The following is a 26053-nucleotide window of genomic DNA, read 5'->3' on the forward strand; positions in this document are numbered from 1 at the left end:
AGTAGGTAAGCAAGCCTCTTTTATCTCAGTTTTTAAAAGGATGAGAAAGAAAAATAATAATAATTCTTTCTTAATGGTAAAATCCAAGAACTCTAAGAAGTTTACAACTGCACAGCTCTTACCCTTATTTACGTGGAGAGCCCTAGATACAGAAATGACCTGCTCAAAGCAAGGTGAACAAGAGTGATGGTGTGACCATTTCTCGCACCCAGTGGCTCCTCTGTAATCAGACAGCTCCTCTATCCGAGCCCTCTGAAGACTGACTGAAGAGCCCTTCCATGAACCCAAGCTTCAGAAGATGTCACTACAACAAAGCACCATCTTGGAGTTACATCACAAACTTAGCCATTAGTGGTAGCACACTATATCCACCTGGAGAAGAAGCATGGTCACAAAGAAACCCATGTTCTGTTTTCACTGTTCTTACTGTTCACCTAAATGCTGCTGCTGCTGCTGCTGCTGCTGCTGCAAGTTAATTCTTTTTGCTGCTGTGACTGAGGACAGAGAACAGCCACTGTTTTCTAGGGACAAACCCTACAGAGACATGAAGGGACTAGAAGGCCTAGGGGGTTAATTAGGTCCCAGAAGCACTAAGTAGGAGCTGGGGTCTATCTGGTAGAGGGGCTTTAGAACAGGAAGCCTGTCTGTTGCCCTTCAGACAGGCTGCTCTCTCTCTTACACAGGGCATGAGCTAAATCACAGAAACCACATGGACATTTTGACTCAGTGAAGAAAGGATAAGGGCATTCAGATTTAGATTAGAATAAAAGCTTTCAGTAAAGAATTACAGTTTTTATTTGCAAAAGTTAAAAATGCTCATATCAATTACCAGCTCAGAACCTGGGTTCCCATAGGATCCACTGCATAAAATGATTCTGTCACTTCTTGCCAGGTTTGGGGGCCTTTTCTGTGCCTTGGATGTACTTTCCAGGGAGCCGATACTCTTCTACAAGCCAAAAAGAAAATCTTCAGCCAAGCCCGGTCCCAAGTCCCTACTGCCCCTCCCTGCTTTCCACATCCCTTGGGCCCTGTAACCTCCTGACCCCACCTGTCCACTAAATCCCTGTGTTCTCATCCCTGCTGTCAAGGATCCGTACAATAATTTCCAACACATGACCTGCCTTCTACATTCTAATCAAGTTCACCAGTGTCTGATGACACCTAGGATGAACCATTTACTGCACACAGTAGTTGGACAGTGTATTTTGGTCATTTACACCCTGCTAGTTACCATCTAGATCAGTGGTTCTCAAACTTCCTAATGCTGTGACCCTTTAATACCATCCCTCGGCCAGGTGGTGGCAGTGCACACCTTTAACCCAGGCATGGAGGAGGCAGAGGCAGGCAGCTCTCTTTGAGTTCGACGCCAGCCTGGTCTACAGAGCAAATTCCAGGACAGCCAGGGATACACAGAGAAACCTTGTCTTGAAAAACCAAAATAAAACAAAAAAAAAATACAGTTCTTTATGTTGTAGCGACCCCCAACCATAAAATTATTTCCATTGTTACTTCATAACTAACTTTGCTACTGTTATAAATCGTAATGTAAATCTGTGCTTTCTCATGGTCTTAGGTGACCCTGTGAAAGGGCTGTTTTCCTCCAAGTGGCCGCCACCCACAATAAGAGCCGCTGATCTTGGTATACTAAGAGAGAAGGTGTGTATCCATCTATTTTCTTCTGTTCCCTTAGTCTCATTCTACCACACGCGGCTCTCAACATAAGGAGCTCAATTGTGGAAGTTAATTGCTGTGGACTGTCATAGGCCATGCAATAACTATACTTACTGAGCATGTGCTACGTGTTAGTCTCTTGAGTGTGAGACAGGGATGGGACAGGCAAGGTCTGTCTCAGGTTCTATTTTGCAAAGGGTTCAGACATTACAAAAAAAATTAGCCAAACTCCAGACACTAACCAGAAACATCAACACAGCTGAGAAGCACTAATGCTAATAATTTTTGCCATGTTCAAAGAGAAATGGGCATTACCCCTGAGCTGTGCCAGTGGACCTGTGAGGACAGACAGACCAGGGATATGGGAGGTCACACAAGACAAAGGGACAACCAGGCACAAGCAGGTAGATGTGTGAACAGCAGGAAACTAGCTGGGAAGGAATTAGAATGTGTGGGGGTTGAGGGGGGAGAAGGCTGCAGGAAAAATAGGGCAGGCTGGGAAGGGCTTGTTTCTCAAACTCAGTAGCTTATTCCTGAGGGCATGGATAAGACAAAAGGTCTTCTATGGGAGTAATGGACTTGTATTTAGTTTAGAAAGGTCAGCCTGGCAGAATGTAGAGGAGGGCTTAAATGAAGGACAAAGCAAAGGTTAGAGACACAAAGAAAATCAAAAGTACTCTCTCTGGCTCTAAACATAAAAAGCTTCAGGGCCCAGCTACAGCACTCTGCGTCAGGTGAGTGCCAGGCAGGTACTGGGTCTCTCTGGACCTCGGTTTCCTCATCTGCAAACAGGCACCAGTCCTGCGGCAGTTATAACCAAGGAGGGTCCTGACAGCCCCAGCTGAGTGGCAGCACAGCTGGGGCAGTTGCCACATGATTTCTAGAAAGGGAAGTCAGGAGGAAAGCTAAGCGCGTGTCCCATGGGAAGAGCAGTGATTCTAAGGGCAAAGGTCTGATTCAGACTCTGGCTGCATCACCTGCTCGCTGCTATAAACTGAAGTGTGTACATACATGTGAATACACACTGTTGCTCCTCAACAGGTTTATATCCCCTTCTACACCCACTGTGAGTTGAAAATATGGTAAATCAAGGGGCTGGAGAGATGTCTCGGCAGTTAGAGCATCTGCTGCTCTTCCAGAAGAGCTGGTTCTCAGTTCCCTCAGTCCACACAGCAGCTCACAACTACTGTTCTCATCTACAGCTCCAGGTTCAGAGGATCTGATGCCCTCTTCTGAGGGCACCAGGCACACACACTGTGTAGTCACATACATGCAGGCAAAACACCCATACACATATAATTCTTTTAATCATTAAAACGAGAGAGAAAATAAAGTAAGTTGAAAAGGCACATAATCTAGCTAAAAAGACACCTTAGCTAATGACTCAGCACCGTAGGGCATTCTGGTTGTTCCTTATCTTGGTTACATGACTGACAGGGGGTAGGGCTCTGGCTATACTACCTAGCATCTCATCAGACTGTCTAGCCAATGCTAGCTCTGGAAGAGTTCATACTTTACCCAAGTACAGTTTCTCTGGAATGTCTCATTCTGCACCACTGAGAAGACTGTATAGACACTGGTAGAATGGCTAGTGTCTTCTCAGAAGGGATACTCACCAAGCAATAGTTGGCCAAGGTGGTGGATCTGGTTTCCCTGAATCTGCACCTGTAGACTGTCTTTGGCCCCAGGGGCAGGAGAGACGATGGTGCTGGCCTGACATCGCTGCTGGAGAATTGCAGCCACTGAGCATGGATCAAGGCCATAGGTCTCCAAGTTCCGGACCACAGTCACCTGGGGACAGAAAGCTGATGGTGGGCATTCTCGGTATGCTCTCTCCTCTAAAAGGCCTTTCCACAAGCCACCTTGCCCATGTTCTGTGATGGCTCTCTATCCTTGTAACCCTGGTACCTTTCTGTCCATCTCATCCAATATGTGTTAACAGATACTCTGTCCTACCTATAACATACAATTTAAGGGTTCTTTAACTATGGAGAATTTAAGCCATAAATAAAAGTACTATAGTATGGGTGCTAAGTATGGTGATACTTTAATCCCAGCACTTAGGAAGCAGAAGCAGATGAATCTCTGAGAGTTAAAGTTTGAGGCCAGCCTAGTCTACATCCAGCAAACTCTGGGTCAGCTAAGGCTACACAATGAGGCCCAGTCTCAAAACAAAACACCAAAAAGCACAAGAGTGTGATGGGATCCTACATATCCTCCCTCAGTTTCGACAGCAGTCACCTCACAGGCTGTCTGGGTTTATGGCTCCTAAGAGTACTCTAGGGCAAATCATCCTACTCTTCAGACCGTTCACATACAAATATAGCAGTATGTGTCTCCAAAGGTTAGGGACTATGTTTTCTTTCTCTTTTTTTAAGACAGGGTCTCAACTGTGTCTCTCATTGACACAGAGATCCACCTGCTTCTGTTTCCTGAATGCTGGGATTAGCGGCGTGCAAGGTAAGGACTGCTCCAAATACAAGAGCAGAAGCGGCTGGTGAGATGGTCCAGCGGTAGAGGTGCTGCACCTGGGGTCCACAAAAGGTAGGAGAGAGCCAGTGCCACAAAGTTGACCTCTGGCCTCCATACACACGCTGTAGCATGCATGCTTCCCCTTCCCGACCCGAATGATGATGATGTTGTTGATAATAAAGTATTTTGTACCTAACAGCAGTTCCTTAAAATCACATAGTCAGTCAAACACATAGTGCTTTTACATGAGAGCAACACATGGGGAAAATGTGACTTCAGGACAAAAAGCAAAGTGTTCATTTTTTTTTTCTTTTTAAATCACTTTCAGGGCTAGAGAGACGGCTCAGTGATTAATAGCACTTGTTGCTCTTCAAGTTCAATCCCTATGCCCACAGGGCAGCTCAAAACCCTCTAACTCCAATTCCCTTGGGAATCTAAAGGCCTCTTCTGGCCTCCATGAGAACTGCATACAAGTAGTATTAAGACATACAAGAAGATGGAAAACCCATACACACAAAATAGAAATAAATAAATCCTTTTTAAAAATCTCGAGCCACAATCCTGGGCTCAAGAGATAGCTCAGGGTCAAGAACATTGACTGTTCTTCCAGAGAACTCAGGTTCAGTTTCCAGCACCTACATGGCAGCTCCCAAGTGTCTGTAACACAGGTCTTAGGGGATCTGATGCCCTCTTCTCACCTCCATAGGCACCAGGCCACCAGTGGTACAGACATGCATGTGGCAAACACAACACACAAAATTAAATATGTGAAATTATAGCCCTCCTCCTGTGGCCCTCAACAGCTTCTCTAGTTCACGACTAGAGATGACAAAGGGTAACCCTCTTTAAAACAGCCTTGTCCTTGCAAGGACTGCAGACACAAGCTTAGACTCAGCGAGGCTTTTGAGGTCACATTAGAAAGCCAGCTTCCTCCCTGAGACTCTGGTTCTATCTCCCCACAAGTGGTCACAAAAATCTTTTTTTGCAGACTTCTAGAAAAAAAACTCATCAATTCATGTAACACTAGCTTCATCTCTGGACAGTCTATTATTAATAAAAGATCATGCTTCATATACACAAAAGTGTTTGGTATACTGCCTGGCATGTAATTGCTGCTAATTAAGGTTACCATGACTGGTTTTCATTTAGGGACTGCTTCCTGCTAGGTGCTTAGCCTACATACAGCCCTCATTTGGTCATTGAAGTACAGGGCAGGTACTACCTCCATTTTTCACAGAAGGAAACTGAGGCAGTAGGTCTCAAGGTCAAGAGAAGAGAAAAGGTCACATTGGAATTCCAAAGCCCAGATCCTGAACCAGAACCACATACGCTGATAGTTCTGTGTTGAGCCCAAGCCTGTGTTCTCAGGGTTTCTAACTGGAACAAGGACACTCCTTTTGCAGAAGACAGCATTTTGAAAGCAGTTATAATTTGTTCTCTACAACTTTGTGTTGCGAAGCTAAACAGTTTCTTCAGCAAATTTTTACAAGCTATTTTAATTGAGCAAGGTCCAAGAGGTGAACTGCGTAAGGACAAAGGCCTAGGAAGTAGCGCCAAGGAAAAACTCAAACTAAAATACTATTCACTTTTGAAACAGGTTCTATCTAGCAAGTTTCTTACTACAAAATACCAGAGGGTAGAGGGTAGTGTTTAATGATACCCCTCATCCAGGGTCAGCGCAAGCACACAGCGTGAGCCAGCCAATCCAAAAGCCTCCAATCATATCAGGAAACTAGAACTTAGCAGGGAAACTAAGCCACCACTCTCAAACACTGGGTCTCCTTTGGGTGGTGGTAGGGAGGGAACCCAGGGTCTTAGCACAGGTGAAGCAAATGCTCTGCCTCTGAGTCACAGCCACTACCCCAGTAATTTTTAAATTACCTTTTTATTATAAGACTTCTGTGCAAGGGTGATGTCAATCGGACAGAGTTTCCCTTTCTTCAGGATGGGCTCCTGTCCAGGAAATGTGACTTGGTAGGCAGGCTGCATATTTTGCAAACACCTAAAATGTAACAGTTCCAGTTATAAATAGGTCAAGGCAGCAGCCGGCATCTCTCTGTACCCTGCTACCATAAGCACTGAGTGCAAGTTTTTGAGGCACACTTATTTGCAGTCTAGCTGCAGGTTAGAAGCATTGAAGGCACCTGGGGGTGGGGGGAGCAGAACCACAGACCAATGAACTCAGTGTCTCAAAGCTCTCCAAGGTTAACATCCTCTGATTCAGGGAAGCGAACAATAGTGGCCTGAGTGCCTAGAAATTCTCCACTTGCTTGGCCTCCTGGGAATCTGCTGTTTGCTTTGTGAATGTTACTACCTGTCTCAAAAACACACCTTTCCAGCTTCCTGCCTCCAAGTGTTCACATTTCTCTCGTGTTCCATCAATGCATTCTTGACTTGGTCTTTTGTGTGTAGGAAGTGACTGCATGTACATGTTTATGTGTGCTCGTGTGAATGAGTGCAGGCACCTGGATGGCATGGTTGCTTGTGTGGAGGCCAAAGAACAATCTCACGAGGCAGTCCTCACCTTCCGCCCTCTTTGGAACATGGTCCCTTTGTTTTTCACAGTTGCATACATGAGGTTATCTGACCCACAAGCTTCCAGGGATTCCTGTGTCTGTCTCCATCTCATCATAGAAGGACCAGAGGTGTGCCTGGTGTCACCTGGGTTCTGAGGACTCGAACTCAGTGCTCAGGCTTGTGAGGTAAGGGTGGTGGTGCAGGAAAGTTAAGAGAGATTGCCAGTCCTTTTACCTGGTCAGGAAACAGTCCCACCAGTCCCTGACACCTGGTCAGACCATCCCACCAGCCCCTGACACCTGGTCAGGAGACCATCCCACCAGCTCCTGACACCTGGTCAGGAGACAGTCCCACCAGCCCCTGACACGTGGTCAGTAGACAGTCCCACCAGCCCCTGACACCTGGTCAGGAGACCGTCCCACCAGCCCATTACCTGGTCAGGAGACCGTCCCACGGAAGCTTCATGACCACATGCTGTTCATTCTTCTCTAAGAGGCAGTCACAGAGGATAGGATCCAATTTCACCAGACTACAGGGATAAAGAGGCATTAAGGCAATGCAAGGCTTAACCATTCCAAAGTGACAGCAATGATCACCTGCGTACTCTGTCACCCAGGATCACTCAGCTGTGGGACCAGAGGTCATTGGGAGGCCAAAGAGAAGCAAATGGGGGAAGAAATGTGGGAAGGAGCAACCAGGATTCTTGACTCAGTTCTGCTGTGTGACCATATCTTTTAAGGCTTAATTTCTGTCAGCACGTTAGCAAGGAAGGAAGGATGTAAATGCTAAATGCTACAGTCACAGTGTGTGCATGGACTAAGCTGTTACATAACACCCCAGAGGCCCATGTAGGTAAGTGGTAACTTAGGCTGCAGGTGTGTTGGTAGACTGCACAGCTAGCTTTCCATAGGTCCTGACACCACAGATAGTAATTTAAAATAAATAACAAAACTTGTTTAAAAGTGGGCACTAGATAGTATGTAGGTCTCTCTCTTTAATCCTGAGGATGTCTAGAAAGGAAAACACTAGTGCGACTCTTCTGTTAGCATGCCACCTGTGCCCGTTTTTAAGAAAAATCACACCGAAAGGGTACAATGACTGTGGTTAAATATTGTTTCAAGGTTCCATTTTTCTTGACAACAGCCATATGCCCTTGAACATCAGTGGCAGATGTGTGGGATGTACGTATTCAGTCAATGGTCAATGCGGAGAGCATGTATAGACCTGAGCCTCTAGACGGCAGCCTGTGTCCACAGTCCATGGTTGGCAAACACTGGGCTTGCCTATTTCCAAGCTGCTGTGATTGTCTATTCTCCATTCTAGAATCCTTCCCGTCCTTTGTTTTTAAAGTTGCTACAGTCATTTGTCTGTGTGTCTGCAAGTGCACGGTGCTAAGCATGCATGTGGAACAGTTTGCAGGAGTTGGTTCTCGACCCTGTGGGTCCTAACGGTGGAGCTAGGCAGCCAGGCTTGGCAGCACGCGGTCCTTCACTCACTGAACCACCCTGCCAGCCCGTTTCCTGCATCCTTTAACGTCTGTCTGCTGGAAGGAAGACCTGACAGACAGACTCCATTCTTGGTGCCCACTTACTTTTTGTTATCTGCATCCACCAGGTTGTTCCTCTTGGCATAGTCAACGATGATCCTTCGGACCTCACTGCCCTCAAGGGTGCTCCCCTTCCTAGGAGAAGAGAAGCAACCAGAGTTCAATCCACACTGTATCTGAGGACCACCTGCAAACATTCAAACAAGGCCTTTCCTTGGCTCTTGCCTTTCTCCTCTTTTCCTGAGGGAGCAAGCGGGGCTGCGTGATGTGCAACTGCAGGTAAAGCGGCCTACTCTCTCACTTTCCTGACCCAAAGGTGAGACACTACCTTTAGAAGGAAGGCAGGCAGAGCAGGTTTGCCAGGCACAGGAAAACACTGCTCAGGATGAGAGGAAAGTGCAGGCAGACACCATGTAGGCAGAAAAGGGCTGCTCTCCAAAACTCACTTGTGGCCAGACTCCTGGAAGAGCTGGGTCATGTTGGCTGGGACACAGTAGAGGGATTTTATATCTGGAGGGTGATAGGGCTGTTCCCTGCTACCCTCCTGCACAGTCTGGGAAGTCGGGGAAGGCTCGGGGATGACAAAAGATGTGATCCTAAAACCCAGCAGGAGAAAAGAAAAAGCACATGTTATGCCAGTGCCTTGGTAGCCCCCAATCTGTGGTCCAGTGTCCCCAAACCAACTGAGCTGCATACAGTGACAGGCCCCACACTTACCTCGGGTGCCTCCAGTCCACAGTCACAATGCTCTCCACCCCTTTGCTCAGCTCCTTGACCTGGACAATCTGTTCCTGCTGCATGTGCTGCAGGAACTTAGAGAGCTGGGGAGAGAAGTCAGTATAGGGACCTCACTGACTCCACACATGGAACACCAGGGCCTGGTTCGAGGGAGCGACTGAACACCAGGACCCAGTTTTTGCTGCCATTAGACTAAGAACCAAAAGACAACACACACTCCTACAAGTTGGGGAGCAAGAAGCCACTAGAGGGCTAGAGAGATGGCTCAGGAGTCAAGAGCTCACACTGGGGGCTAGAGAGACAGCTCAGTGGTTAAGAGATCATACTGCTCTTGTGGAGGGCCCAAGTATGATTCCCGGTACCCACGTTCAATGGTTCACAACTGCATGTAACTCCAGCCCTAGAGACATCTGGCCTCCTCTGGCACCAGCACTCATACATATATACGTAGTTAAAAATAAAATTAATTTTAAAAAAGAAACTGCTAAACTGATTAAGTCTGTTAGACTCTATTCAAATAGAAAGGGGCTGAAGGAGAGAGAGGAGTTGGTGCCTTGGCCCAAGGACAGGTTCATTACTCCCTCTTAGTTCTAGACTGAGCACTGTCTACAGGGGTTCCCATCCATCTTCTCTCACATGCATTCCTACATGACTGTACAGACATGCAAGGAAGGTACAGGCTCTGACCTTTTTGTAGCTTGACTTCTTTATATCCAGTTGCTGTCCTTCGGGGCTAAGACAGATAAAACGGCAAATTAAACCAAACAGTAAACTTTGATACCTGCCTGACACAAAAGTGACCTTTTCCTCAGCTGTCAAAAAGCGGCTAGCATTCTGGAGTTCTCTGCCCAGTTGTGGTGTCAGAGACAGACACGGAGTCAGGACTACCCAATAGCACTTCTGTGGCGTCTAATACGGCAACCACTAGTCACCCATGCGCCTATGAAACACTTGAAATGTACCAACTGAGACTGGGGGACCAGGGACCTGAATTTTAAACTTAATGGGCCACATGTGATTAGTGACTATTGTAATCAGACACAGCTTTAGAGTTCTCTCAAACCAGAGAGTCTCCTATGGCCTCAGCTGCAAGCTCACAGTGAGGAAGTCAGGTCTATAGCCTAACTAAGCCAGCCACACCCAGCACTATCTGTTGTCTTTGGTCACATTAGTGTACAATGGCAGTGGACCTGAAACAGAGGCCACATGACCTGAAAAACCTAAATTACTTACTATCTGGCTCTTTACAGTCTACTGATGCCTGTGCAGCTTCAGAGTAGGGGAGGACAGAGGTTCCTAATGAAAACTATGACTCTTCCCTCTCCTCAGGAACTTACATCTTCTCTTGAAACCCAACATTCCATAGCAGTGTGACTCTCAGGAGGACTGTCCTAGAGCCCACTCTAATCTAATGCCTGCCCAAGAAAAAATCCTGCGACAGTTTCCCAGTCACCTGCAACTCAGCATGGGCAAGACAAATTACCAAGGATCCCAATGCCACAGTTGCCCTGGGTGCCTTAAGGCCATGTGTAGACAGAAGAGATTGATTGGATTAATTACTACTTTCAAAACACCACAAGAGTCTCAGGAACAACACACCACCCACTGTGAGACAGAGAAGGCTGTGTGTATGCATATGTGTATAGGGATGGCTTTGTTCTCTCCCCCTCCCCTCACCCCGGCAGAATCTCACTGTAACCCAGGCTGATCTGGAACTCACTCCACAGCCCATGCCAGCCTTGGATTCACTGCTATCCTCTTACCTCAGCCTCTTAAGGATTGGAATTACAGGTGTGGGCCACAGTACCAGGTTATGGGGGATGCAGAAAAGACCCTGCTCTCACAGTATTAACAGGTGTCTGGTATATGCCAGGCTGTGCACCTTTACAATAATCCTAGAAGTATCAGAAATTCGGGCTCAGAAAAACCCTGTGACTGCCTGCAATTTGCTTTGGTTAAATATGCTAAGGAGGTGGCAGCTGAACCTTGGTGGCTCCAGCATCAAAGTCAATACTCCCTTTCCTATTGGCTACATTCTCAAAGAGGTGGGCTTCATCTCTATTCTCTTCCAGGCACAACTTTTCCTAAGTGGGAAGGGTGGAACGGTACAGAAAACTTCTTGACAAAGGCTGTTCAGGGACTCCTGCTGTGTATGCCACAGTACCTGACTCATGAAAGACGGCCCAGAAACACCTTGGCAGAAATAGCAGTCAAAGAATACTGGGACTTTTAACTTTAACCTTACTATTCTTTCCCTGGGTAAAACTGAAGGTTTTGAAGCCAAGAACCTAATTTACCTTCCAGATCAACTTTCTGCTCGGCCCTTCGCACAGCATGTCACTCAAGCAGCCCCACCCCTGTGTGGCTTTACCGACAAGAACAGCGAGGCCTTGTCTGCAGCCCCCACCCATAGCAGCGCCTTCTGTACCAGCAGGAGAACATGTGACTGCCCAGGAGAGTGCTGGTGAGCAAAGGGAGGTCGGCTTTTTTGACTCGACTCTTCAAGGCATGCAGGAAGCACTGCTGTAACAGCTCATCCATTTGCTCTGCAAGGAAAAAAAACCACACCCTCCCTGAGGCTCCCTCGCTGCCTGGGCGCTGCAAACTCTCCATCCCACCCTCATCACCTCAGCTCAGGTGGACTCCATTCCTAGGCACCAATGCTCCAGGGCTGCAGACTTTTTAAAAAGTGGATGTGTGTGTGAACACGTGTGTGTGCACGCACACTCACATACTACAGCAAGTGTGGAAGTCTGAGGATAGGCTTCAGGAGTCAATTCTTTCGCCATGGGTTGTTCCAGGGATTGAACTCAGGTGACCAGGTTCACAGTAAGTGCTTGGTCTCCTGTTGAGCCACCTCACTGGCCCCTTACAAACTCTTGAGCACTGATCCCGAAAGGGTTAGCCCCACAGGAAGGACCAAACCCACAGAGCCACCAAGCCAATAACATTCATTCAGAGAAGTCAGAACCAGAAGCCCTAGGGGTTCATAGCCAGAAACTATGTGACAGACAGACAGGCACCCAGGGGCATGGTTTATGGAAGAAGGAATACAGAACTATTTCATGACCCCAAGTAAGGGTTCTGTGCTCCTCTCCCAGAGCACCAGGGCACTCCAATCTGAAGGACAGGTGTGGGCTTTCACACCTTGAAGGGGCTTGCTATCCGAAGAATCCTGGCTCACGGCCCCAGAGCTGGTGTCTTCAGAGGCTTCTGAGTGATGAACCTTCCTGTTCTCCTCCTCTCCCTCCAGGGTCAGGCTGCTCAGGCTTCCTTGCAGACCAAGGTCCACCTTCTCTTCATTACTATCTGTGGGATTCACTGCCAATGGGGCAATGGCAGGTGGAGCAGACTTGTCTCCAGATTTCCTGGAAAAATCTGATGTCAGAAACACCAAGCAGTAGCCACGATACTCACCCACCCTGGTCAGGGAAGAGTCAGTTAGGCGTTCAAAGCCAGTAGAGCCAGTAGGCAGGAGTAGCCGGGACATCTAAGTGATGCACACTCATCTCTAGTCAATTATCCTGGGCCCAGAAAAGTCCAGCCTCAGCTTTGTCATCTGTTAAATGGGGACTGATACTCATTCCCTACTTATCTCAAGGAAATGATTGCTTATATTATTAACAGACAGTCTGAGACAGAGACCAAAGAAAAAGCACAAAAGATAAAAGAAAATCCAAAGAATGATCTACACCAGCAGACACTTGACTACAGAACCAGCCTTAGCGGCATATGCCTACAAGCCTATCACTCAGGAAGCTCAGACTAGGGCATCTCAAGTTCTAGGTAAGCCTGAACTACGTAATGAGACCCCCATCTCAAGCTTCCCTACCCTAGCACATCCCCACAGAAAACCTAGTTCTGCTGCTTTTGAGAAAAACACTGTTTCCTGTTTGGGGAAAGTGACATGAACCAGACAAGGAGCAGGCATGTGGATCTAGAATGAATTGTTACAGCTAGAGAGTGTGTCCATGGTGAGGGATCTGAAACGTGATACTCGAGCAGCATAAAGTTAGTTATCATCCTGCTGTCAGACAACTGGTCTGGAATCAGAAGCGCTTGTCTCAGGACCAAATGATGTCTAAAATGCACATAATGGACAAAGTCAGACTAAACCACAATAAAGGGCAGGGTAAACAATTCCTAAGTCTAGAGCATTGTCTGGGACAATTCCTGGCCCAGAAAATAACCAAAGCTGTCCCTAATTTCTTGTCTGGAGAAGAAAATGTATTTTCCCACATTTGGCAAGTGGATGGAAGTCTGGGGTCCACAGGCTGCACGAGGATGTGCACACACCAATACTTGCACTTCTGAATCTCAGGCTCATCGTGTTCTCCCCACACACCCACCCCCATAACAGAATAAACAATGCACCCACCACAAGTGGTCCTGATAAGTGTGGAGCACAGAGAAGCCCTTCCCCTTCAGGCCTGACGCCAGCATCTGAGCTGTAGACATGGCAGCCACTCCGATTGCTACAGGAGCTCTAGAAGGAATCCAGAGATGAGGGTTAGGCAGAGTCTCCTCACTGATCTGTTCATACACTGACTCCTGGTTCCTTTGTAAGAGAAGCAGTAGGAGCTGGAAAAACAGCAAAGTTCTTGCCTGGAAGGCATGAGCCCTGGAATCAAACACAGCAACATGGTAATGGCTCAACAGCTCTGCAAACATGCTAAAAGCCATCTGACTGTGGACTGAAGATAGGCAGACTCTTAAGTAAACTATGCTTCCATCGAGTTATTAAAGATACAGATAACTTCGCAGTTGAGGGGATGTGGAGATGACGAAAGACAAAAGGCAAGAGAATGCCACATGCAGGAGAGAACGCCACATGCAGGAGAGAATGCCACATGCACGAGAGAACGCCACATGCACGAGAGAACGCCACATGCAGAAGAGGCTGGAAGAAGGGACAGCTAAGTGCAGTGGGATAGCCTAGCCTGGATCCTTGGAGGGAAAGAGGTGTACACACACACACACACACACACACACACACAATCTGCAGGGATACAGATAAAGAAAGGCTCGAGTGTGTTCACAGCACTGTCCCAACAGTGTGGAACAACACTCAGCAGTGGTAACTACAATGGGTTACATGAGATGTGGCCACTGAGAATGTTGGGAATCATGGTGTGTATCAGAACTCTATACCATCTCTTACATTCTTCTATAATTCTAAAATTAGCTATAAAATAACTTTTCAAACTTCAGCACAGCAAATATCTTATGCTCAGATTCACACTCTCCACAGGCTCACTGATATCTACCAAAGGGCCCACTATCTGCTTCTTACGGAAGAACCTATTTTTTCTTTCAGACCTTGGTCCATGTGTTTTTGAAAACTGTCATTTTCCTCCACTTCCTTTATACCTCTGTTCCTCTGCACCACATGCCCCCCCCCCACACACACACAAGGCACAGCTGTCTGGCGTAGTACCTGTTCCCCACCAAGGCAATGGCACAGAGGTCACCTTGCTGTACGGGAGGCAGACCAGTAGGGGGCACCACTACCCCTGGCAGCATCAAATCTGTAGCAGATAAAAACATAACAAACAGCTTACTTAATGTCCAACTTTTTTTCATGCTTTACTTTATCATACACCCAACCACTTGACAAAGGACTCACAATAGAAGCACCAGGTGCTTATTTGCTAAAGTTCCCTATTGATTGAAAGTACAGCATCCGGCAGTTTACAAACTGCTTTCATTTTACTTATAAAAGGCTTAAAACACAACCAGAACTGTCCAGAGAACTCATGGAATCAGCTAAGTGGAATAAATAACACACACATACACAGAGACAAACACAAACACACGCACACAAGCACAGACACACACACAGGGAGAGAGAAAGGGAGGGGGAAGAGAGAGGGAGAATAGAGAGAGAGAGATAGAGATTGGCATATACAGAAAGAGAGAGGGAAAGAGGATAGAGGAGGAGGATAGAGAGAGAGACAGATACACACATACACACACACACATATACACAAAGGGGTTGGGAGAGTTTTCAACATATGAACACAAGAAATGAGTAGCCTTATTAAGGTGGCTGATAATTACTGAAGACATTTCAAGCCATTGCTGGAACATAGAAAAATTCTCTTACCTGCTCCCCCGACCAGTTTTTCGAGTACCAGAGGCCATGTTGTAAACGTTGGTAGAAGATCAGGATAGGACCACAGTGTGTACACTGTACCAAAAGAGACCCAGGAAACACTTACAAATACTGCCACTGCAGATCCAGACACACCCAGCACCACGCTCACAGATCCAGAAACATCTAACACTTTAATCAGAATTCAGAAAGAGAAACAAAAACACCCCAGTTCAAGGTGAGAGAGGTTAAAGGGGTTTGCCAGGGAGACTGCCCTCAGGACGAAAGTAGAGACCCACTGACACCTGGAGACTAGTTACCACTGAGACATGGAGGTACCTGTTGACCCACTGACACCTGGAGACTAGTTACCACTGAGTCATGGAGGCCCCGTTGCTGCTTTGGGACTGCCAGCAGAAAATGGTCATAGGGAACTAAAACTTGGGGCAGAAACCAAAGAGGCTTCCCAAGCATGATTTCAGAAGCAACTGACTCCAAAGCCATTCTGTAAAACTTTCTCATGTTTATATTTTGAGTTCCTTTTTCACAGTGATTAGCATAAAACTCCTGAAGGGGAAAAAAAAAGTCTCTATTTTTGTCTATTTGTCTTCAGGTACAGCAGCAAACTGGAAGGAAAGATAGGAGTGGCCTATGGAGAGTGCCTTGCTCTGCTGCAGCCAGACAACCTTGGAGGACAAGCCCCGAGTGACCGGTGTCAGCCGCTAAGGAAAAGAAGAGATCTGTGGAAAAGACTATAAAAAAAAAAAAAACAACAGAGAATCTCAGACTACCAAACAGAGCGTAGAAAACCCACTGTGGAGCAGCCCACGTGAAGTGAAGCAGAGAATCTTAGACTACCACACAGAGCCCAGAAAAACCACTGTGGAGCAGCCCACATGAGGCAGAGAATCTTAGACTACCAAACAGAGCGTAGAAAACCCACTGTGGAGCAGCCCACGTGAAGTGTGTAACTAACATAGCTGGGTAGCTTCATTAATCCAGCTTATTCCCCAGTCTAGATTTTTTTCAAAGCCTTTGCCAGGCAGTTTACACGCCCTGAGATTCCATCTTTATCGTCACCTCAGCTCTCTCCCAAATACTCCATGCTCCTCTACCAGAGAACTTTACAACTGTCATTCTTTCTAAAGTTTTACTTATTTTTTAAAATATTTTTTTAAAATCTCTTTGAGGTCAATTTCTGGTCTTGAAAAGCTCCGTTCTAGGAACACTAGATCTGAAAAGATCTTTAGGAGAAATTCTGTGTTGATTTTATCTGAAAAGGCAGGGCAATGTGGAAAACAAAATATATATATATCAAATCAAATCAACAGAGAGTAGCAAACGTTACACAGCACTGTAGTCTGGGCATTTCTATCTTGTTGCCATACCTGTTGGATACAAATTTTTCTCCAGTTCAAACAGGATGGGGTTACCACCACTCATGTACACAGTCACTGTATCTCCTTTGTGGGCATACAACTTCATGACATTTAGCTCTTCCTTTCCAGGGATCAACTCAGAGACCCGATCTGTTCCAAGGGTGGGGAAAGCAGCTGTCACATCGGCCCGAAGTTTTCTCCTGCAGAAAGTACACCGGCACCATTAATACCATCTTCCTGACGGACATTAATAAATACTGAAATACAGAATGACTATAAAAATCATCTATAAAGAAGGCTGCTGACTGCCTGGCTTAAGGATTCTATTCTCTTTCCTGTTCATTATCTCGTCTATTTCCACAACTTTCTAGGCTTCTCATTCCACACTGGTCTTCGGTGAACATTCAAAGTGAGTCTCACCCAGAAACCCAGCCATTCTGACCTCACATGCCTTCCCCACTCCTTTCTCAGACTAGTTGACAAGTCTGTCAACTTACGATTAAAAGGCCACTATGGCACCAAGAAGGACACCTAAAGAAAGCTGGTTCCAAAATTCCCGAGGAGGAATCTCTTAACCACGGCTTACTTCTGCTCTGCCCCCTCACTCCAGGTCTCTCCGGCCAGGAGTAATCACTGAAGCACCCCCGCCCCTCCCCGCAATACTTTTAGTTATCGGTACCCCATCGGGGTTTCCCCATAGGCTGGCTCTAAACTCCGTGGAGGTCAGGGCGCCTATATTCCCTCATTTTACATCTTCCACAAAACCTAGTCTGAGCCCAGGGCACATAGACTAAACTTTATTTCTTGTCTAAAAGACCATCTGGAAGAGAAAAGATACCCCCACACCTCATCCCCAAAATGTTTCTAACGTCCCTGCTTGGCTTCCTGGGGGGGGGTCTCCTCTCCATGTGCACCCCTAGATGTGTAGGGACCTCTTTAGGTGAAGCAAAAGCATTTTCTCCCTCACCTGTCCGACCCCTTGATGGCCGTGTTGGACTTGACCCGAAAGGCCTTAGCGAACATGTCTGCTAGTGTGGCCCAGGAAAGACAAGAAGAACACAGACTCCAGAGACGGGTCAGCAAAACGAGGGTGTGGCAGCTCCCCAGCCCTCAACCCTGGAGGCAGCCATGCTGAGGGCCCGGCGCCAAAATGCAGCCGGCTAGGAACCTGGTGGCATAGCTTTGTAGCCCTAGCTGCGTACTGACTGGCCTGGACCGATCCCGGAACTGACGCAAGCCGGGAGGGCCGGGGCGGACTCCGGAACTTCCGCTTTCGGGCTGGATGCCTGCTGGGCTGTTGTAGGGACCCTCAGCTGTGCTAAAAGCGTCCTGATTCTAGCCTTCTGCCCAGTCTGTTTAGGTACGGCGCTGAGAAGAAACTGCCAGCTTGCAATCTATTACACGTGCCTAAAGTCCGCCAAGTTATTTAAATTCATGTTTTATTAAACGTGCACGTTTTATTGAATGCTTTTTAAAATGCTTAAAAGCGTCTTTTATCCATATCATTATATGGTATTGTAAAGGCTTCAGTCAGGATTTTCTCCTTCTTGATGTTTAATTTACACGTGTTGATAAATGCAACGACAAGAAATACACACCCCACTCAGGGTCTAAGTTTGCCCAGGCGACTAGTCACACAGTCAAATAGCTTCCCTGAGAAACTGCACTCTGAGGTAAAGGATTTAAACACCAGCCTTGGGCAAACGGCTGAGGTGCCTACTTAACATATCAAAGCAGACATTGACCACCAAGTTGTCTCTGCCTCCCTCAACCCCTACCTGTAACAGGGTCCTCCTGTGTTTGCATACCCTGTCCCCTACCCTAAATTCCATCCTTGGGGCTGGACTGCCATTCCTTAAGTAATCAACCATTTTGCCCCCCCTAAACACCCCCCACCCCGCGTGCCTCATTTACCTGTTAACTGCAGTTGGTTCCTCTCTCTCTTCCCCATCCTCCTCCTCTCCTCGCATGGCCCAGCACAGTCTGGTGAGAGCCTCTCTGGGCTCTCACAAGTGTCCCTGCCTCTGGCTATGCTCTCCCACACATCTATAATAAATTTTCTCCCCACCATACCTAGGAGCATCATGTCTCTTTCCTTTTTATTTCTTTTTTTCGTTCCCTTAACTTCTATTAAACTAAATTTTACCGATATGGTTCAGAGCAGAGCACCGTTTCAGTGACCACCACTACCACCACCACCACTGTCACCACCCCAGTTGCCTAACTAATTGGCATAGTTGTGCAAAGAAGAATTTCACATTGACTGTCCAGTGACGTGCCTGGTAATCTCCACCTGCCATCTACAGAGGTCTAGTTGCTAACCCCAGCTTCTATACATCTGACCCTCCAGGCTTTATTGGAAGCACCCCACCCCAAACCAATTGCAGAGGAGTCTAGAGGAGGGCAATCCCCACAGACTTCTGTTCCATGAACTGCTATGTATCCACACTTAAGACCTAACACTAAGTGCTTGTGGTTCAGAGAACTGCGGAAAGTTTAAGAAGAATACTAGAGGGCTGGAGAGATGGCTCAGTGGTTAAGAGCACTGCCTGCTCATCTATAGGTCCTGAGTTCAAGTCCCAGCAACCACATGGTGGTTTACAACCATCTATAATGAGGTCTGGTGCCCTCTTCTGGCCTGCAAGCATGAATGTAGGCAGAATACTATATACATAATAAATAAATAAATCTAAAAAAAAGAAGAAGAATACTAGAAATTCAAGCTGGGGAAGCTATTGTGCAGTTGATTCAAAGATGTCATTTGTCATCCTAAAAAAAATCACTAATGGTGAGTAAGTAGAAGGCCACAACTCAGGGGACCAGGCACTGCCATATCCAGCCTTTCTTTTAATAGACTGAGAGCACAAATCCACATGTGCTGGATAGCTCTTTTGTCCACTCTACACAAGCTGGAGGCTGTGGGAAACAGGAGTCTCAACTGAGAAAAATGCCTCTATCACATTGGGCTGTGGGCCAGTCTGTAGGATATTGTCGTGATTGATGGTTGGTGTGGAAAGGCCCAGCCCAGTGTGGGTGGTGCCACCCCTGGGCAGGTGGTCCCAGGTTGCATTAGAGAGTAAAGTGAGCAAGCCAGGCACTGCGGTTTCCTCGTGGTCTCTGCTTCAGCTCCTGCCCTAACTTCCCTCAGAGTGGGACTGTGAACTGGAGGATGTAAGCCCAAAAAACCTTCTCCTCCCAAAAGTTGCTTTTGGTCAATGTTTTAACCAATTCATTCTAGGTGGGTACCATCCCATGTGCTCTGCCTGCATTAGGACCTGCCTTCTACCTATGATAACTCTAAAGCTGGACAGGTGGCTTGCCACGCCAGCACGGCAACCATTGTTCTTCTGAGCAAGGAACGTTGGGATTAACACACAATACAACTTCAGGTTCTACAGACAAGCCTCTATTCCACTTTCTCACACAGTAGATATAGCCCTCAGCAGGGGAGGCCAAGCCAGCAAAAGCAGGAAGCTCATCACCATAACTCAATGGTTTAGGGATAAACATCCTTAGAAACATTGCTGAAAACAACAGATTATTCCTTTTTTTCGTTCCTGTTTTCAACCAACCACAAGAGTGCAAAACAGATCAAGTGGGGGTGCCAAGGCCTGTCCTCTAAGGACCCAACAGTGGCTGAAGACAAGCCACCAGCCTGCATCCCTTAGCAACCCCAGTGTGTCCCAAAGGGTTTCCAGACTATCATTTACCCTTGGGTCAAAGTTGCAGAATTGCAGTATGGTGAAGAAAGTTGCTGCATGAATGTGCATGTGTGGATGCCTCTGTGTGTGTTTTACTGCATGTGTGTGTACCTCTGTGTGTGTTTTACTGGTACTAAATTTAGAGCCTCTCTCATGCTGTACCACTGATCTACCTCAGCTATTTATCGTATGTATGTATGTATGTATGTATGTATGTATTTTTAGACAAGTCTCACTAAGTTGTCCAGATAGACCTTGAACCATTCTGTGGCCCCGACATACCTTGAGCTTGTGATCCTCCTGCCTCACCACCCATATAGCTAGGATTACAGCACTGCAACTACTAAGAGTGAAACTTGCAGGGATGGGGTAATTCACAAATTATACTTGGATAGATAACATAGATTCCTTATAAAAATACAAGATATTTTGAAGCAAGCATAGACCAGAAGCGAGATTCCCTTTTCTTTAGCCTCCCACTCATCCCCCTTCCCAATGAATCCCAATGAGGAGAGTGCAATTGGCTTAATGAAATAAAGCTTAATGGTTTAGGCTCTGTGTTTAATAAGGTAAGGGTCAGGTTTGCCAAGATAGCCTAGAAACCTGAGCTTGATCCCTGAACTCAATATAAAGGTGGAAGGAGACAACCCACATTAAAAAGTTGTCCTTCGGCCTCCACACATGCACCATGGCACCATGTATGTGCCACACATGTGTCATACATACCCACATAATAATAAACATAAATGCAAAACTGGATTGAGCGCAGTCTTTCCGCTCTCAAGGAGCTCACCCTCCATTGAGTGGCATGATTGTCCTTTTGTGTCCCCTAACTGTGTAGTCCTTCACTAGCCTTCTTATTGCTTCTACTGAAACCCAAATCCTCTGGACACATAGATCATTGTGGTTTACATTTCATGTGGGATCTATGACTTGAAAATTTTTGGCAGATCCTGACAGTTTTTTGTAACACAAATTCTAATTGTTCTTAATAATAAAAACCTGTAGTCAGTTATCAGAGGGTGAAAGCCGAGGGATCAGAGAAGCAGAGCAGCCACTAGAGTTCTTACCTCTACCACTGCTCAGACCAAAGAGGGCGATCTGTCCCTGCGAATCCTCAGACTGAATCCGAGCCCCTGTCTCTTCCTGCTTTATATTCCTCTCTCTGCCCATTCCTGTCTCCATCTCTGTAGTGCTGGGGTTAAAGGCATGTGATCCCAAGTGCTGGGATCAGCTTTGTGTGAGCTCTGTTTCCCTTTAGATAGAGTCAACCTCAAGTAGCCCAGGGTGGCCTTGAACTCACAGGGATCTGTCTGCTTCTGTCTTCCGAGTGCTATGATTAAAGGTGTGTGCCAGCACTGCTTGGCCTCTATGGCTAACTAGTGGCTTATCCCTGCACTCTGATCTTTGGGCAAGCTTTATTTGTTAGATTACAAACAAAATATCACTACATTTTTTAGTATGAAAAGATGTTGTTGGGGTTGGAGAGATGGCTCAGCGGTTAAGAGCACTGGCTGCTCTTCCAGAGGACCTGGGTTCAAGTCCCAGCACACACATGGCATCTCACAACTGTCTGTAGCTCCAGTTCCAGGGGATTGAACCCCCTTACACAGACACACACATGCAGGCAAAATACCAACGTACATAAAATAAAAATAAATTATTTTTAAAAAATTTAAAAAAAGAAAAGATGTTGTCATGGCTTCAGAAAGAGTATTCATGAGGCTGGAGGCATAGCTCAGTGGTAGAACACTTACCTACTATGGGGACATGACAGTCAGCCCTAACCTGATGACCCTGTGTTTTCTGCCTGCCCAGAAATGAACTGCTCTGTCCCAGTCTTTAGAGCACAGACCTGAGTGATAATTTGCCCAGGTCCCCTGTGCTGACTAAAGAGACATAATATGGAGCCCGGGGTCCCTTCAGGGCCGTTGACCTTTGGCTCTGGAATGCCTGGGAGCTCCTGGTGGCCTGCAGGTGAGGTAGGGATAGGACAATGGGCTGTGAGGTATTGACAGCTGCTTTGCTTCTGCAAAACCTGCTGTTGCTATGGGAAGGGGTGACCGGTCTTTTCATTACGATATAGCGGGAAAGTGGGGAGCAACTGAGGGAAGTGAAACTATGTTCCTGTCCGGCTGCGGATTCCCTGGGCAGTGGGAACACGCACCTTTCTGTGTCCACGTTAAAACCTCTCACTGTCACCCTGCCACCAGCCACGCTGTGTGCGCTAAGGCTGCCGTCCTTCTGCCAGCAGTAAGAATACAAACACCACAACACTAGCACACATGAGAGCCTGTGTTCAATTGAAAACAAAGAACCCAAAAGAATTATCATGTTTTCACTGAATAGGACCCCAGACTGTCTTGTTTTACTTTTCTCAACAGTGCTCTCTCTCTCTCTCTCTCTCTCTCTCTCTCTCTCTCACACACACACACACACACACACACACACACACACACACCCCTTCTGTGGTGGGTAGTTTTAACTGTCAACTATACACAACCTAGAATTGCCAGGGAATATCAACGTGGGACTGGCCACAGTGTCACCTCGGGGCACGTCTGCTGGGAATTGTCATGATTTAGCTCATTGGTGTGGTAAGAAGAAGGCGCTGTAGGCAGGAAGTCCTGAACTGATGACGGGGGAGAAGTCGAGCTGAGGACAAGTCAGCAGCAGGAATGCACTCGTTTCTCTCTGTTCTTCCCTGTGGATGTGACACATGCCTTGTGGATGAGACTTCCCCGAATGTCACCTGGAACTGTGAGCTAAACAAACCCTTCCTTCCCAAGTCTCTCTTGCCAGAGAGTGTTACCACGCTAATGGAAGTCAAACTAGAAGACCTTCGCGGCAGTGCTATGCCTTTTGCTGCCCATCCCTGCCTCATTAAGTCAGACGTCTGGAACCCAGCGAGGGCCATTCACTTGTCCAGGCTCACACACTGACCGTGTGTTTGGTCTATGGATGATGCTTTCTAAGCCCTAGGAAAAGACAGCCGTGGTTTATGGTGTCACCATAAATACCTACCCACAGGGGTGGGGTGCATTTAACTACCCCATATAGTTCATAAAAAGCTATCCCAGATAAATAAAATTTCTAAATGTAAAAACTACATGCCACAGAACTAAATATGTTCTTATGACCCAGTGTTGGGGGCTGCAGACCCTGGCCCCTTGACTTCCTTTGCCTGCCTCAACCCCTTTGCCTGCTGGAGTGAATTGAGCAAAACAACCTGTTTTCCTGTGCCTGCAGCTGCTCTGAGCACGAGCCCCTCATGAGTTCCTGATGGCAGGGGAATAAATTCTGGTGGATTTTATATCTGAAAATCCCAAGAATTGGGGCGTGGCTGTCAGTTAAGGATCCCTATATAAGCTTCCCTGGAACACCATAAAGTTGGCATTTGTTTCAAGCCTGTGTCCCTGTGTCTCTGTCTCTGTGTGTGTCTAGGTGGGTGCATGTGTTTTTAAATCTTCAGTCTAGTTCCCAGCTCACGTACCGTACCGTAGTGCATAGAGCAAAAAACAGGCATTGCGCTTTACAACCCAGTACTCACACTTCTTGGTATTGACCCATATGACTTTAAACTTGCATCTCTACAAGAAACGGCTCACTGCTGTTTATAGCAACTTCATGGAGAGTTAACAGAACTTGAACTTGACCTTCATCCATCAATCATCATCATCATTCCCACCATCATCATCATTCCAATTACTTGACTAATTGAGATGATTACACAGAAAAGGATTCCACAAATGACGATGATGCCCTTTGGTAAGTGAAGGGTTGTGTCAGTCAGCCTGGCGCTGCTGTGACAAATGTGTGACAGCTTACAAGAGGAAGAAAAAATGTTTGGCTCACAGTTTCAGAGATTTCAGTCTATGGACACTTGCTTTGGAGCTGATGACAAAACAGAACATAATTGTGGAAACCGATATTGGAGTAAACTGATTGAGTCCTGACTTTCAGGAAGCAAATAGAAGAGCTGTTTTTATGAGAAAATCATTACTCTGAAGTTCTAATTGAACTGTGAACCTATCCATAGATGCTCATGAAATCAGAGTCCTCGTGATCGAACCATTTTCTAAAGAGACCAACTTCTGAACACTGGTATTTCGGAGACTAAGCACACACAGCTTTGGGGCAACATCTAAAGTCCAAACCATAACAATGTACAAACTGTGCTACATCCACTAACGGAATATTAACCTGCACTGTAAGAAATGAACTATTATCCCGTCAGTGGTGGCGCATGCCTTTAATTCTAGGAGCTGGGAGGCAGGGGCAGGCGGATCTCTGAGTTCAAGGCCAGCCTGGTCTACAAGACCTAGTTCCAGGACAGGCTTCAAAGCTACAGAAACCCTGTCTCGAAAAACCATAAATAAATAAATAAATAAATAAATAAAGAAATAAATAAAGAAATAAATAAAGAAATAAAAGAAAAAAGAAATAAAAGAAAAAGAAATGAACTGTCAAGTCTCAGAAACACATGAAGGATCCTGTTTGTATTATGAAGTCAGTGAGGGCAAGCTGGGACTGGAGAGATGGCCCAGCAGTTAAGAGAGCTTGCTGTTTTCACAAGGGACCAGGTTTGATTCCCAGCACCCACACATTGGTTCACAACCATCCCATAATTCCTGTTCCAGAGGACCTGATACCCTTTTCTGACCTCCACAAGCACTGGTCACATGTGGTACAAATACATACATGAAAGCAGAACACCCATATACCTAAAATTAGAAGAGAGAGGAGCCAATCTGAAAAAGCTTCAGCCTATATAATGTAAGTAAGGAGTCTAATTATGTGACATTTCTAAAGGGGTGTAATTGTGGAAACAGTAAAAAAAGGAGAGTGACTTCCAGAGTTGGTAAGAAGACAGACATCTGAGGACAGGAAACTATTCTGTGTTGTACCACACAGTTGGTACCTAAACACTGTCATATACAAAGAAATGAAGTTATTACTTCAGACTCTACTCAAATAAAACAGACATTAGGCCTAAATAGCAAGTATAAACCATAAAACTAATTTTTATTTTTATTTTATATGCATAAGTGTTTTGCCTACACGTGTGTGTGTGCACTACATGCATGCCTGGTGCCTGCGGAGGACAGAAGAGGGCACCACATTCTCTAGAACTGGGGTTACCTTGGGACCCAGGGCAGCCTGGCCACACATAATGGGGCCCAGGCCACACAGCTGCCATAGCAGGCAGCACCTGGTTCCAGGAAGAGCCTTAAGCTGGCACCACCCAGGAGCAGATCATCCAAAGGAAATTCCTAACGTCCCAACCATTGTAGATAGGATCACCTGCCAACACACACCCATTGCTTTTCACCAGGACACCCCTAGACAAATGTCAGCCAATCAGGGGTCCTGAACCTTAGAAATCCCTCACCCCTACCTTTGCTACTATAAAAACCCAGCCCCAAATGATCTTGGGGGTTCTCTGATCAGTCCAGGTCATTGGACACATGGAGAGACTGAGTTTGCAAACTTGTGTAAGAATAAAGGTTCTTTGCTTTTACACACAAGACTCAGTATCCTAGTTGGTTTTGAGGGGACTCCATGATCTGGGCATAACATTTGGGGGCTTTCTGGGATCCCTCAGGCCCACCAGGTCTGCGCCCTTCAGCCCACGGTAAGTTTTCTGTGTTTAAGTTTTGTTTCATGTCTCTCTGTTGGGATATCCTTCTGTAGTGGGGGTTAGGGGAAGTGGCAAATGCGGGCAAGTTTGCCATACAAGCATGAGGCTATGGGGCAGCAAGCTTGTATGGGTGGGTAGCTGGGCTATACAGTCTCGTTGTGACAATGTAGCAAGGCTGCCAATCACAGTTGTAGGGGCAGATATGCCCCAATAGAACTTCAAACACTGAACAGAGAATCTGTTAATTGCTACTAACAATCAATTTCCCCCACGCAGCGTGCCACCCTGCTCCCT

The 26053-nt window shown here is 46.5% G+C and overlaps 1 protein-coding gene across 1 annotated transcript; it reads right to left on the reverse strand.

The window, feature by feature from the left end:
- Nucleotides 1–771: 771 nt before the first annotated feature.
- Eif2d (eukaryotic translation initiation factor 2D) lies at nt 772–17644 on the reverse strand. The gene is made up of 15 exons (XM_048430670.3): nt 17385–17644; nt 16427–16617; nt 15051–15134; nt 14382–14472; nt 13323–13430; nt 12092–12312; nt 11373–11490; nt 9632–9677; nt 8924–9027; nt 8653–8802; nt 8252–8341; nt 7094–7189; nt 6025–6145; nt 3288–3462; nt 772–946 (listed from the first exon to the last, which is right to left on the reverse strand). The coding sequence occupies exons 1-15, from the start codon at nt 17438–17440 to the stop codon at nt 879–881; spliced, it is 1719 nt and encodes a 572-aa protein (XP_048286627.3). The 5' UTR covers nt 17441–17644; the 3' UTR covers nt 772–878.
- Between the last annotated feature and the right edge of the window lie 8409 nt (nt 17645–26053).

The sequence above is a fragment of the Myodes glareolus genome, chromosome 5 (genome assembly GCF_982192425.1).
Source record: "Myodes glareolus chromosome 5, mMyoGla1.1, whole genome shotgun sequence".
In the NCBI taxonomy this organism is placed as follows: Eukaryota; Metazoa; Chordata; class Mammalia; order Rodentia; family Cricetidae; genus Myodes; species Myodes glareolus.

Coding starts and splice junctions, on each gene's coding strand:
- Eif2d (XM_048430670.3), bottom strand. CDS start 17,440: ATGTTCGCTAAGGCCTTTCGGGTCAAGTCCAACACGGCCATCAAGGGG. Junction 8,803..8,923: donor GTGGACTGGAGGCACCCGAG/GTAAGTGTGGGG, acceptor GCTGGGTTTTAG/GATCACATCTTTTGTCATCC. Junction 8,342..8,652: donor TTCCAGGAGTCTGGCCACAA/GTGAGTTTTGGA, acceptor CTCTTCTCCTAG/GAAGGGGAGCACCCTTGAGG.